This window comes from Periplaneta americana, chromosome 2, assembly GCF_040183065.1.
Source record: "Periplaneta americana isolate PAMFEO1 chromosome 2, P.americana_PAMFEO1_priV1, whole genome shotgun sequence".
Classification (NCBI taxonomy): domain Eukaryota; kingdom Metazoa; phylum Arthropoda; class Insecta; order Blattodea; family Blattidae; genus Periplaneta; species Periplaneta americana.
Window position 1 is genome coordinate 201,703,902 of NC_091118.1, and position 16,612 is coordinate 201,720,513.

The 16,612-nt window shown below is 29.1% G+C and overlaps 1 protein-coding gene across 3 annotated transcripts in view; it reads right to left on the bottom strand.

The window, feature by feature from the left end:
* The window catches only part of LOC138695047 (angiotensin-converting enzyme-like), a 107,718-nt gene that overhangs the window by 17,043 nt on the left and 74,063 nt on the right, over window positions 1-16,612 (bottom strand). For all 3 annotated transcript variants that reach the window (XM_069819382.1, XM_069819380.1, XM_069819379.1), the window contains exons 4-6: window positions 10,443-10,586; window positions 8,835-9,023; window positions 4,601-4,698 (exon numbers count right to left, since the gene is read on the bottom strand). In XM_069819382.1, the coding sequence (XP_069675483.1) occupies window positions 4,601-4,698; window positions 8,835-9,023; window positions 10,443-10,586 (431 nt within the window). The remainder of the gene's footprint in view (window positions 1-4,600; window positions 4,699-8,834; window positions 9,024-10,442; window positions 10,587-16,612) is intronic.

Genomic DNA, 16,612 nt, shown 5'->3' on the forward strand with positions numbered 1-16,612 from the left:
AACAAAATAGAGATCTATATAAATAAAGTAAGCAGAAAACAAATAATAAATAAATAAACAAAATAGAGACCTATACAAATAAAGTAAGCAGAAAACAAATAATAAATAAATAAACAAAATAGAGACCTATACAAATAAAGTAAGCAGAAAACAAATAATAAATAAATAAACAAAATAGAGACCTATACAAATAAAGTAAGCAGAAAACAAATAATAAATAAATAAACAAAATAGAGACCTATACAAATAAAGTAAGCAGAAAACAAATAATAAATAAATAAACAAAATAGAGACCTATACAAATAAAGTAAGCAGAAAACAAATAATAAATAAATAAACAAAATAGAGACCTATACAAATAAAGTAAGCAGAAAACAAATAATAAATAAATAAACAAAATAGAGACCTATACAAATAAAGTAAAAAGAAAACAAATAATAAATAAATAAACAAAATAGAGACCTATACAAATAAAGTAAGCAGAAAACAAATAATAAATAAATAAACAAAATAGAGATCTATATAAATAAAGTAAGCAGAAAACAAATAATAAATAAATAAATACAAAAAAAGGTAAGTAGAAAACAAATAATAAATAAGCAGAAAACAAATAATAAATAAATAAACAAAATAGAGACCTATACAAATAAATAAGCAGAAAACAAATAATAAATAAATAAACAAAATAGAGATCTATACAAATAAAGTAAGCAGAAAACAAATAATAAATAAATAAACAAAATAGAGATCTATATAAATAAAGTAAGCAGAAAACAAATAATAAATAAATAAACAAAATAGAGACCTATACAAATAAATAAGCAGAAAACAAATAATAAATAAATAAACAAAATAGAGACCTATACAAATAAAGTAAGCAGAAAACAAATAATAAATAAATAAACAAAATAGAGATCTATATAAATAAAGTAAGCAGAAAACAAATAATAAATAAATAAATACAAAAAAAGGTAAGTAGAAAACAAATAATAAATAAGCAGAAAACAAATAATAAATAAATAAACAAAATAGAGACCTATACAAATAAATAAGCAGAAAACAAATAATAAATAAATAAACAAAATAGAGACCTATACAAATAAAGTAAGCAGAAAACAAATAATAAATAAATAAACAAAATAGAGATCTATATAAATAAAGTAAGCAGAAAACAAATAATAAATAAATAAATACAAAAAAGGTAAGTAGAAAACAAATAATAAATAAGCAGAAAACAAATAATAAATAAATAAACAAAATAGAGACCTATACAAATAAATAAGCAGAAAACAAATAATAAATAAATAAACAAAATAGAGACCTATACAAATAAATAAGCAGAAAACAAATAATAAATAAATAAACAAAATAGAGACCTATACAAATAAAGTAAGCAGAAAACAAATAATAAATAAATAAACAAAATAGAGACCTATACAAATAAAGTAAGCAGAAAACAAATAATAAATAAATAAACAAAATAGAGACCTATACAAATAAAGTAAGCAGAAAACAAATAGTAAAGAAATAAAATAAAGATAAGCAGAAAACAAATAATAAATAAATAAAATAAAGATAAGCAGAAAACAAATAATAAATAAATAAACAAAATAGAGACCTATACAAATAAAGTAAGCAGAAAACAAATAATAAATAAATAAACAAAATAGAGATCTATATAAATAAAGTAAGCAGAAAACAAATAATAAATAAATAAATACAAAAAAAGGTAAGTAGAAAACAAATAATAAATAAGCAGAAAACAAATAATAAATAAATAAACAAAATAGAGACCTATACAAATAAATAAGCAGAAAACAAATAATAAATAAATAAACAAAATAGAGACCTATACAAATAAAGTAAGCAGAAAACAAATAATAAATAAATAAACAAAATAGAGACCTATACAAATAAATAAGCAGAAAACAAATAATAAATAAATAAACAAAATAGAGACCTATACAAATAAATAAGCAGAAAACAAATAATAAATAAATAAACAAAATAGAGACCTATACAAATAAAGTAAGCAGAAAACAAATAATAAATAAATAAACAAAATAGAGACCTATACAAATAAATAAGCAGAAAACAAATAATAAATAAATAAACAAAATAGAGACCTATACAAATAAATAAGCAGAAAACAAATAATAAATAAATAAACAAAATAGAGACCTATACAAATAAATAAGCAGAAAACAAATAATAAATAAATAAACAAAATAGAGACCTATACAAATAAATAAGCAGAAAACAAATAATAAATAAATAAACAAAATAGAGACCTATACAAATAAAGTAAGCAGAAAACAAATAATAAATAAATAAACAAAATAGAGACCTATACAAATAAAGTAAGCAGAAAACAAATAATAAATAAATAAACAAAATAGAGACCTATACAAATAAAGTAAGCAGAAAACAAATAATAAATAAATAAACAAAATAGAGACCTATACAAATAAATAAGCAGAAAACAAATAATAAATAAATAAACAAAATAGAGACCTATACAAATAAAGTAAGCAGAAAACAAATAATAAATAAATAAACAAAATAGAGACCTATACAAATAAATAAGCAGAAAACAAATAATAAATAAATAAACAAAATAGAGACCTATACAAATAAATAAGCAGAAAACAAATAATAAATAAATAAACAAAATAGAGACCTATACAAATAAAGTAAGCAGAAAACAAATAATAAATAAATAAACAAAATAGAGACCTATACAAATAAAGTAAGCAGAAAACAAATAATAAATAAATAAACAAAATAGAGACCTATACAAATAAATAAGCAGAAAACAAATAATAAATAAATAAACAAAATAGAGATCTATATAAATAAAGTAAGCAGAAAACAAATAATAAATAAATAAACAAAATAGAGACCTATACAAATAAAGTAAGCAGAAAACAAATAATAAATAAATAAACAAAATAGAGACCTATACAAATAAATAAGCAGAAAACAAATAATAAATAAATAAACAAAATAGAGACCTATACAAATAAAGTAAGCAGAAAACAAATAATAAATAAATAAACAAAATAGAGACCTATACAAATAAATAAGCAGAAAACAAATAATAAATAAATAAACAAAATAGAGACCTATACAAATAAATAAGCAGAAAACAAATAATAAATAAATAAACAAAATAGAGACCTATACAAATAAAGTAAGCAGAAAACAAATAATAAATAAATAAACAAAATAGAGACCTATACAAATAAATAAGCAGAAAACAAATAATAAATAAATAAACAAAATAGAGATCTATATAAATAAAGTAAGCAGAAAACAAATAATAAATAAATAAACAAAATAGAGACCTATACAAATAAAGTAAGCAGAAAACAAATAATAAATAAATAAACAAAATAGAGACCTATACAAATAAATAAGCAGAAAACAAATAATAAATAAATAAACAAAATAGAGACCTATACAAATAAATAAGCAGAAAACAAATAATAAATAAATAAACAAAATAGAGACCTATACAAATAAAGTAAGCAGAAAACAAATAATAAATAAATAAACAAAATAGAGACCTATACAAATAAAGTAAGCAGAAAACAAATAATAAATAAATAAACAAAATAGAGATCTATATAAATAAAGTAAGCAGAAAACAAATAATAAATAAATAAACAAAATAGAGACCTATACAAATAAAGTAAGCAGAAAACAAATAATAAATAAATAAACAAAATAGAGACCTATACAAATAAATAAGCAGAAAACAAATAATAAATAAATAAACAAAATAGAGACCTATACAAATAAATAAGCAGAAAACAAATAATAAATAAATAAACAAAATAGAGACCTATACAAATAAATAAGCAGAAAACAAATAATAAATAAATAAACAAAATAGAGACCTATACAAATAAATAAGCAGAAAACAAATAATAAATAAATAAACAAAATAGAGACCTATACAAATAAATAAGCAGAAAACAAATAATAAATAAATAAACAAAATAGAGACCTATACAAATAAATAAGCAGAAAACAAATAATAAATAAATAAACAAAATAGAGATCTATATAAATAAAGTAAGCAGAAAACAAATAATAAATAAATAAATACAAAAAAAGGTAAGTAGAAAACAAATAATAAATAAGCAGAAAACAAATAATAAATAAGCAGAAAACAAATAATAAGTAAATAAATACAATAAAGATAAGTAGAAAACAAATAATAAATAAGCAGAAAACAAATAATAAGTAAATAAATACAATAAAGATAAGTAGAAAACAAATAATAAATAAGTAAATAATTAATGACAATATAACTAATTAAATAAGTTGGTAAATACATAAATATGATTAAATATATGTAAATATTTACAATTATATAAATAAATAATAAATAAATATATGGAAAGTGAATAAACAAAATCGCCTAGGAGGTTATCGATGTCTGCATGTTACCAATAAGACATTCTATTTCGTCTTACGTTGAGGTCTAGCATCGTGCCCAGCTGACGGTGGATTTCACCTCGGGCTGCCTCCAGCACGTTCACAGACCCTCGCGCGTTTAGAGAAGTGTTACCGGTACGTGGAAGCATCTCACCTGTTCGATGAGCGATGAAGTGACGTTGACCAAGGCGGCGTCTGGGTAGGGCTTCACGATGTCGTAAATATTCTCCCAACTCTGGGCCCACATGTTGCCTGCGCACAATAATAATAATAATAATAATAATAATAATAATAATAATAATAATAATAATAATAATAATAACAATCATCATCATCATCATCGTCATCGTCAGCGTCATTATCATAAGCAGTAGCATTACGATTCTCAGTCATTTTTAACTATATCTTGCATTCATTATCAATACCATTATCAACAGTCATTGTTACGATTGTCAGTCACTTTTAACTGTATATTGCCTTCATTGTCAATACTGTCATTGTCACGATTGTCAGTTATTTTTAACTATATCTTGCATTCATTATCAATACCATTATCAACAGTCATTGTTACGATTGTCAGTCACTTTTAACTGTATATTGCCTTCATTGTCAATACTGTCATTGTCACGATTGTCAATTATTTTTAACTATATCTTGCATTCATTATCAATACCATTATCAACAGTCATTGTTACGATTGTCAGTCACTTTTAACTGTATATTGCCTTCATTGTCAATACTGTCATTGTCACGATTGTCAATTATTTTTAACTATATCTTGCATTCATTATCAATACCATTATCAACAGTCATTGTTACGATTGTCAGTCACTTTTAACTGTATATTGCCTTCATTATCAATACTGTCATTGTCACGATTGTCAATTATTTTTAACTATATCTTGCATTCATTATCAATACCATTATCAACAGTCATTGTTACGATTGTCAGTCACTTTTAACTGTATATTGCCTTCATTGTCAATACTGTCATTGTCACGATTGTCAGTTATTTTAACTATATCTTGCATTCATTATCAATACCATTATCAACAGTCATTGTCACTATTGTCAGTCACTTTTAACTGTATATTGCCTTCATTATCAATACTGTCATTGTCACGATTGTCAATTATTTTTAACTATATCTTGCTTTCATTATCAATACCATTATCAACAGTCATTGTCACGATTGTCAGTCATTTTTAACTGTATATTGCCTTCATTATCAATACTGTCATTGTCACGATTGTCAATTATTTTTAACTATATCTTGCTTTCATTATCAATACCATTATCAACAGTCATTGTTACGATTGTCAGTCATTTTTAACTGTATATTGCCTTCATTATCAATACTGTCATTGTCACGATTGTGAGTTATTTTTAACTATATCCTGCTTTTATTATCAATACCATTATCAACAGTCATTGTTACGATTGTCAGTCATTTTTAACTGTATATTGCCTTCATTATCAATACTGTCATTGTCACGATTGTCAGTTATTTTTAACTATATCTTGTTTTATTATCAATACCATTATCAACAGTCATTGTTGCGATTGTCAGTCATTTTTAACTGTATATTGCCTTCATTATCAATACTGTCATTGTCACGATTGTCAGTTATTTTTAACTATATCTTACTTTTATTATCAATACCATTATCAACAGTCATTGTTACGATTGTCAGTCATTTTTAACTGTATATTGCCTTCATTATCAATACTGTCATTGTCACGATTGTCAATTATTTTTAACTATATCTTGCTTTCATTATCAATACCATTATCAACAGTCATTGTTACGATTGTCAGTCATTTTTAACTGTATATTGCCTTCATTATCAATACTGTCATTGTCACGATTGTCAATTATTTTTAACTATATCTTGCTTTCATTATCAATACCATTATCAACAGTCATTGTCACGATTGTCAGTCATTTTTAACTGTATATTGCCTTCATTATCAATACTGTCATTGTCACGATTGTCAATTATTTTTAACTATATCTTGCTTTCATTATCAATACCATTATCAACAGTCATTGTCACGATTGTCAGTCATTTTTAACTGTATATTGCCTTCATTATCAATACTGTCATTGTCACGATTGTCAATTATTTTTAACTATATCTTGCTTTCATTATCAATACCATTATCAACAGTCATTGTCACGATTGTCAGTCATTTTTAACTGTATATTGCCTTCATTATCAATACTGTCATTGTCACGATTGTCAGTTATTTTTAACTATATCTTGCTTTTATTATCAATACCATTATCAACAGTCATTGTTACGATTGTCAGTCATTTTTAACTGTATATTGCCTTCATTATCAATACTGTCATTGTCACGATTGTCAGTTATTTTTAACTATATCTTACTTTTATTATCAATACCATTATCAACAGTCATTGTTACGATTGTCAGTCATTTTTAACTGTATATTGCCTTCATTATCAATACTGTCATTGTCACGATTGTGAGTTATTTTTAACTATATCTTGCTTTTATTATCAATACCATTATCAACAGTCATTGTTACGATTGTCAGTCATTTTTAACTGTATATTGCCTTCATTATCAATACTGTCATTGTCACGATTGTCAATTATTTTTAACTATATCTTGCTTTCATTATCAATACCATTATCAACAGTCATTGTCACGATTGTCAGTCATTTTTAACTGTATATTGCCTTCATTATCAATACTGTCATTGTCACGATTGTCAATTATTTTTAACTATATCTTGCTTTCATTATCAATACCATTATCAACAGTCATTGTCACGATTGTCAGTCATTTTTAACTGTATATTGCCTTCATTGTCAATACTGTCATTGTCACGATTGTCAGTTATTTTTAACTATATCTTGCTTTTATTATCAATACCATTATCAACAGTCGTTGTTACGATTGTCAGTCATTTTTAACTGTATATTGCTTTCATTATCAATACTGTCATTGTCACGATTGTCAGTTATTTTTAACTATATCTTGTTTTATTATCAATACCATTATCAACAGTCATTGTTACGATTGTCAGTCATTTTTAACTGTATATTGCCTTCATTATCAATACTGTCATTGTCACGATTGTCAGTTATTTTTAACTATATCTTACTTTTATTATCAATACCATTATCAACAGTCATTGTTACGATTGTCAGTCATTTTTAACTGTATATTGCATTCATTATCAATACTGTCATTGTCACGATTGTGAGTTATTTTTAACTATATCTTGCTTTTATTATCAATACCATTATCAACAGTCATTGTTACGATTGTCAGTCATTTTTAACTGTATATTGCCTTCATTATCAATACTGTCATTGTCACGATTGTCAATTATTTTTAACTATATCTTGCTTTCATTATCAATACCATTATCAACAGTCATTGTCACGATTGTCAGTCATTTTTAACTGTATATTGCCTTCATTATCAATACTGTCATTGTCACGATTGTCAATTATTTTTAACTATATCTTGCTTTCATTATCAATACCATTATCAACAGTCATTGTCACGATTGTCAGTCATTTTTAACTGTATATTGCCTTCATTGTCAATACTGTCATTGTCACGATTGTCAGTTATTTTTAACTATATCTTGCTTTTATTATCAATACCATTATCAACAGTCGTTGTTACGATTGTCAGTCATTTTTAACTGTATATTGCTTTCATTATCAATACTGTCATTGTCACGATTGTCAGTTATTTTTAACTATATCTTGCTTTTATTATCAATACCATTATCAACAGTCATTGTTACGATTGTCAGTCATTTTTAACTGTATATTGCCTTCATTATCAATACTGTCATTGTCACGATTGTCAGTTATTTTTAACTATATCTTGCTTTTATTATCAATACCATTATCAACAGTCGTTGTTACGATTGTCAGTCATTTTTAACTGTATATTGCGTTCATTATCAATACTGTCATTGTCACGATTGTCAGTTATTTTTAACTATATCTTACTTTTATTATCAATACCATTATCAGCAGTCATTGTTACGATTGTCAGTCATTTTTAACTGTATATTGCCTTCATTATCAATACTGTCATTGTCACGATTGTCAGTTATTTTTAACTATATCTTGCTTTCATTATCAATACCATTATCAACAGTCATTGTCACGATTGTCAGTCATTTTAACTATATCTTGCCTTCATTATCAACACCATTATCTTCACTGTCATTGTTATGAATCTCGTCGGTGTCATCATCATTATAATTACTGTCATCATTAATCTTAGTCGCCACCACCATTATCACGTCACACTCATCGCTGTTTCCAGTATTATAATGATCAGTATGATAATATCTACAATATATTACTCCTCCCTGCCTGGTGGACGTACCTAGCACATGGGCCGGGATGAGGTCGTCGTCGCCCAGCAGGTCCCCGTAGACGCCCCGCAGCCGGCGTTTCACGAAGGTGTGCAGCTCTAGGTAGAGCGGCTCCACCTGCTGCCACAGCTTCATCATGTCGTCCACGAAGTTGTCCGTCTCGAACTCGTTGCGCCACATCTCGCCGTTGTCGCTGAACCCTGCAACAACCCCGTTAATAATCAAACGATATAGATCGCAATAATAATCCATGAATTCATAAACGAATAGAAGAATGGATTGATTAATTACTTTATACATGAAAAAAAAAAATGAACAAATTTATTAATTAGAACTAATAGACGCTCAATAAACAAAGAATTTATTAATTAATGGTGCTGTTAATGAGAAACGAATAAGACCTGTTGTACAATCGCGAAACAAATAGCTTAACTAGAGTACCGTGTTGTATGACGTTCTTTTATTACAAGGTTATCTATTCCATACTTCCATAATTGATAAATAAGTGAATGAATTGATGAATAAATGGATAAACTGATGAATAAATGGACGAATTGATGAATAATTGAATGAATTGATGAACAAATGGTTGAATTGATGAGCAAGTGGATGAATTAATTGAATAAATGGACAAATTTATGAATAAATGGATGATTTGATTAATAAATGGATGAACTGATGGATAAATGGATAAATTGATGAATAAGTGGATCATTTGATGAATAAATGAATGAACTGATGAATAAATGGATGAACTGATGGATAAATGGATAAATTGATGAATAAGTGGATCATTTGATGAATAAATGAATGAACTGATGAATAAATGGATGAACTGATGGATAAATGGATAAATTGATGAATAAGTGGATCATTTGATGAATAAATGAATGAACTGATGAATAAATGGATGAACTGATGAATACATTCATGAACTGATGAGCAAGTGGATGAATTAATTAATAAATTGAAAAATTGATGAATAAATGTATGATTTGTCTAATAAATAGATGAACTCATGGATAAATGGATAAACTGATGAATAAATAGATGAATTGATGAATAAATGAGTAATTTTATGAATAAATGGATAATTTGATGAATAAATGGATAATCTCATGAATAAATGAATGAACTGATGAATAAATGGATAAATTGACGAATAAATGGATGAAATGATGAATAAATGGATAAATTGAGGAATAAATGGATGAAATGATAAATAAATGAATAAATTCATGAATAAATGGATGAACTGATGAATAAATGGATAAATTGACGAATAAATGGACGAAATGATGAATAAATGGATAAATTGAGGAATAAATGGATGAAATGATAAATAAATGAATAAATTCATGAATAAATGGATGAACTGATGAATAAATCGATAAATTGATGAATAAATTGATAAATTGATGAATAAATGGATGAATTGATGAATAAGTGAATGAATTGATGAATAAATGGCTGAAGAATGAATGGATGAATGAATGTTTGAATGGGTGAACGGATGAATGAATGTTTGAATGGGTGAACGGATGAATGAATGAATTAATGATCGGATGAATGGCTGAATGAATGATTGTATGAATGAATGAATGAATGAATAAACTGACCGTTGATCTGGGCGGCCAGGTTGCTGAGCTCCACGTAAACCTTGTAGTCGTCCCTCATCTTGGCGCCAGACACATCCCGCCAAGCCTTCCACACATACGTCAGCTCATCGTAGTCCCGTGAGCTGGAGATCACCTTCTCCATGCCTGTACACAACAAGATAATGCACTATCAGTTTTAACTTTTCATCTATGGGGGGAAAAAAGAAATTAAATTAGGAATAAAGAACCAGAAATGGAGTTGGGTGGGACATATATTGAAGAAAGCCAGAGAATTTATCCGAAAGATGACCTCAATGGAATAAACTATAGAGGAAGTGAAAGGCAAAAACTAACATAGGACGAAGGGAAAACATGGAAGAAGAGTGTGCAGAATAGGATCCAATGGAGACACTTTGAGGATGCCTTATCCTCCTGCCAGAAAATAAAAAAGAAGAAGAAGAAGAAGAAAATGATGATGGTGATGGTGATGATGATGATGATGATGATGATTGTATGGTGATGATTCTTTCAACTTGCATAAGTTATTCAGCAACGAAATTCGACGCAGGCGACTAATGACCCACAAATTGTGCCTGGAACCCTCTATCAGGTGATACAGGTTTATTTCAAGTGCTGTAAATTTATGAAACTCACTACTCAAGCTTCCCAGCTTTACTTTTCTCCCAGAGGAATCTATTCTCAGGATGTTATCACCCTTTAAAATCCATTACCCTCGGTCAGGTTTGAACCAGTGAACGGCCAGCGTGGTAACCGCAAGGTCGCCGAGGAAGACGATATCTTCTTCTCAGAAGTAAAATGAATATACTATCAGACTGTGTACACGAGATGAAGGGGGAGGAAGAAGAAGAAGAAACCTCTATATGCGATGCGTTCCTTTCATAAAACAACCTAAAAGACCATTATGGTCTTTACCTAACTTGGGAGTCGTAATTGTTACACGTAGCGAGTAAAGTACTCATTCTCTAGATGGAGGCCCGTCGTGAGAACAGATAACCATTACAGGAAACGTTAGAGCACAGCAGATTGCCTTAATCAACGGCAAGTTGCTAACTTCTTATTACTTGCAGTATGAAGACCTACCAAACTTCTGGGCTTAATATTTGATTTTTACATATAGTTGAGTCGTTAAAAAAACTCTCTGGTCCCTCATTTTCTGCATGATGCAATACAGTAATTACTCTGGTGTACTTCGAAGAAATTTTTGATGTCTTAATAATGGTAATAAAATTAGTATAGGGGAGAGTTGGGTAGTATCGGACATCGGGTAATATCGGACAGTGCGTTTCCTTCATCTACTACCTGAATGACGTGGTTACCTAACTATATGCGACATCACAGAAACGTAACCATGTCATTCAGGAACTATCATCTGGTTGTAGATGAAAGAAACTCACTGTCCGATATTACCCGATGTCCGATACTACCCAACTCTCCCCTAATAATAATAATAATAATTTTTTTGTGATTTTATTACTTCATTCGTTGTCTGTAGTTCGATAGGTATAATTTAAAGTTAAAATCATATTCAGGGAGATATTTCCATTGTTACTTACTTACAGGCTTTTAAGGAACCCGGAGGTTCATTGCCGCCCTCACATAAGGCCGCCATTGGTCCCTATCCTGAGCAAGATTAATCCATTCTCTATCATCCTATCCCACCTCCCTCAAATCAATTTTAATATTATCTTCCCATCTACGTCTCGGCCTCCCCAAAGGTCTTTTTCCCTCCGGCCTCCCAATTAACACTCTATATGCATTTCTGGATTCGCCCATACGTGCTACATGCCCTGCCCATCTCAAACGTCTGGATTTAATGTTCCTAATTATGTCAGGTGAAGAATACAATGCGTGCAGTTCTGAGTTGTGTAACTTTCTCCATTCTCCTGTAACTTCATCCCTCTTAGCCCCAAATATTTTCCTAAGCACCTTATTCTCAAACACTCTTAACCTATGTTCCTCTCTCAAAGTGAGAGTCCAAGTTTCACAACCATAAAGAACAACCGGTAATATAACTGTTTTATAAATTCTACATTTCCATTGTTGTGATTTATTTATTTAATTTGGTTATTTGGTGGATCCCGGCCACTTAGTCGCTCATAACGAGTGCACCTCTGCACATGTGTGGACATTGTGCCACTGTCATACATCTATGACGCAGTGCATGAGGGTAGGCCACTAGAGGGAACCCAAGAGGTGGAACTTAAACTGAGAGGATTCGATCCGACATCGGGATGGGAATCCGGTGTGGCTTCGTGGATAGAGCGTGAGCACGTAGAGCTGAAAATCCGCGTTCAAATCCCGGTGCCGGCGAGAATCTTTCTCTGTTCCACTCATCTATCATTATATCTTCAGTACTCATCATATTAATTATTCAGATATTCATTAATAGTGTTCTTCACCGACTCTTTCCAACACAGCTTGTTTGCAGTTTTTCTTGGGAAAGGTAAATGCGGTAGCTTCCCATTGCTTTCCGCACACCGCTGTCTTTCGCATCTTAAAAGATCCCAGGGGGTCCCAGCATGAAGGTGAGTGTATTTGACTAATTAAGCTTTCCGGATTTCACAGAAATTCAGTGAAAGGCTTAATATCAGTTTCTATCAGGGTTTTTGATCCGATCAGAGCCCGGAAAATCCCAATTAGTTTTTGCCCCCCTAAAGATGCCTATCATATACAGGGACATCATTTTATTTTTACTTCAAATTTTATTCTACCTGAGTTTTTGAATGTACTTCACTCCCACCCCTTCTACTAATGCAGTTCAACCGTCCTCCAAACAGATCCAAGACCGCATAAGTATACAGTCATAGTAGCCTTACGGTCATAGTAAACAGTACGTTCCAAAAACATGTTCGCGTTTTCCAGTGACGAAAGAGCTTTCAATATTGCATTATTTTCCATTTGCCTGCGTCGCATCCCGGTTTCCCCCACCTGCTTCTGCTCACCCCTCTGTAAAGGCTAGTGGCTGGGCTGTCTTAACTCTTTTCTGAGAACATTAATTTCTGTTAGGAATTGGACGTCTACGTAATATTATACCCATACAATTGTTTAAAACAACTTAAATAAAAGGACCTCGTTAAGTAATTAACTGTCACGTGATTTCCTCCCTTTCTACGACCCTGCGACCTAAACACTTGGACGGACAGTAGACAGCATGTCTGAGTAATTTTATCTTTTCGGATCGGGCAGAAGAGAAGATTGAATTTACAGTACGTAAGGTACACTTTTATAGAGTAGGTACAGAATTATTTCAACATGAGTTACTAGTACGAAGGACAAAACTGGTAATTGGGATTAGGTACAATAGTCTACAGTGCGATAATATGCACATTAGAACTGAAGCCTGTATCGAAATGAACGGCCACCATTTTCAAAAATATGTTTAAATATCCATATTATGATTACTTTTCAATTTAACTTCATTCTCTATAGTGTACGCTAATGTGCTGTAGACAGTATAATATACACTACATAATGAATTCGTCCACATGGAAAGCTCAGTTCGTGAGTAAAAACACTCATTGTTAATACTGTACTGTATTTTGATTAAATAAAATCCCAATCAAAATTGTCAAACTCAAAATCGCGATATTTCCTAGTTTACGTAAATGGATGAACTACTTTTCTTCCCTCCTATACCTAGTAAAGTGATTTGTTTGTATATTGCGCCAGTATCATCGAACTCAGGTCGTGGAAGGGGGTAGCAAACGGTGTTTCTGGTTCTTAATCGTTGATCCAAAGGTATAGCAGGTTAATATTAGAAATGTCAGTAAAAATAAAATAATGTCCCTGTACAATAGGTCTATAATTAATATCAAATTAAAACGATCCGGGACGGACAATAGTAATTTCTTAACGAGACGGAAAGGAAAGATTCCTGATATTCACGAACCAGAACGCCGTTCCGGTCCATTTGTAGCCCTGCTCTATACCTTAGGTCACGTGGCTTCACTAAAGTAATGTGAGGAAAGGGGGCCTCATCGTCAGAAAAGTTGAGCGACACTTGTGTACGCTACATAAATCGCATTATGCTTGTTGGTACTCGGATATTAGGATAACTGTCTAGGTAATTTGTGTGGAATGATGCGTGCAGAGTTGTAGAGCAATGAAGCGTGTAGAATACGGGACATGTGATTTAAAAAATAGTCTACATATCTGCTTTTTTCTGTCCGAGGTAATGTCAGCATCTCGGGCCCCGACGTGTTGGGTGATCATTGTTTTAACCACGTCACATTCCATAAAAATGTGCCCAGGTCACCGACTCGGCGTAGCTCAGGTGGTAGCGTGTTTGTATGTTGATCCGGAGCTGCTCTTGTGAGTGGGTTCGATACCCGTTTGCACTACCTAGTTTGTATTTTCACAACTGTACGGCAAATGTTATGTAATCACATAGCGAATCCTCGGCCTCATCTCGCCAAACACCATCTCTCTATCACCAATTTCATTGACGCTAAATAACCCAGTAGTTGCTAAAGTCACGTTAAATGACAGAGTAAAAAACCTCATAGAGAAATTAACCGCCTAAATAAATTAATTAATACATACATAAAAAATCAATAAGTACATAAAAATTAATAAACAAATAAATAATTGAACTTATTAATGAATAAATAAATTAATTAATTAATAAATAACTAAAATAAATAAATAATAAATAAATAAATAGATAAGTCAGTAAATAAATAAATCAGTAAATAAACATACAGATAAATTATTAAATAACTAAAATAAATAAAATCAACTAGTAAATAATTAAAATATATAAAAAAATAAACAAACAAATAAATCAACAAGTAAATAAATCAGCAAATAAACATACAGATGAATAAATTATTAAGTAACTAGATTAATTAAAAAACTAATAAATAAGTAAAATAAATAAATAAACATAGAGATAAATAAATTTTTAAATAACTAAAATAAATCAAATAAACTAATAAATAACTAAAATAGATAGATAGATAGATAGATAGATAGATAGATAGATAGATAGATAGATAGATAGATAGATAGATAGATAGATAGATAGATAGATAGATAGACAGACAGACAGACAGACAGACAGACAGACAGACAGACAGACAGACAGACAGACAGACAGACAGACAGACAGACAGACAGATAGATAGATAGATAGATAGATAGATAGATAGATAGATAGATAGATAGATAGATAGATAAATAAATTAATAATAATAATAATAATAATAATAATAATAATAATAATAATAATAATGATTTATTTTAGCTGGCAGATTTAAGGCCGTAAGGCCTTCTCTTCCACTCAATATGCATGAACTTACAAAAAATTCAATGATTTGATTAAGTGAGAGTTACATATATACAAGAGTTATATACGAATTAAACAACAAAATACTATGAACTATTAATTAGACACTGAAATAAACTGTGTAACAGAATTAAGCTAAAATACATAGAATGTTAATATATTTCAAATAATATTAGATAATAGAAAGAGATTATTATGAGACAATTTTGAAAATACAGCACTATCAGGATGATGTCTAAAGAAAGAAGTAACAGTGTAGTCAGTGATAGTTTAAATCAGTAAGATTGGAGTGAAATGCTAATAAGGTTATCTTTTAAGCTGTTTTTAAAGGTGTTTATTGTCTTGCAGCCCCTAATACTTTGTGACAAGGAATTCCATTGACGCGAGGTGGATACTGTAAAAGATGATGAATAACAAGATGTTCTATGAAGAGGTATACTTAGCGTGTCACAGATAAGTGATCTGGTATTTACGTCGTGGTTAGAGTATAGATAGGAGAAACGAGACGAAAAGTAATAAATAAATAAGTCAGTAAATAAATAAATCAGTAAATAGACATACAGATAAATACATTATTAAATAACGATTATAAATAAAATAAACTAAGAAATAACTAAAATGAATAAATAAATAAATAAATTAATTAATAAGTTAATAAATAAATCAGTAAATAAACATACAGATAAATAAATGATTAAACAACTAAAATAAATAAAAATAAACTAATAAATAACTAAAATAGATAAATAAATAAATAAATAAATAAATAAATAAATATGAAATTAATAATAGTCTATGCACACCTGTCACTATCCTTGGATTTTTTTGTAACTAAAGGTCGTAGGTTCATATCCAGCTTTTGCAACTCTGAAGTGTGTCAGTT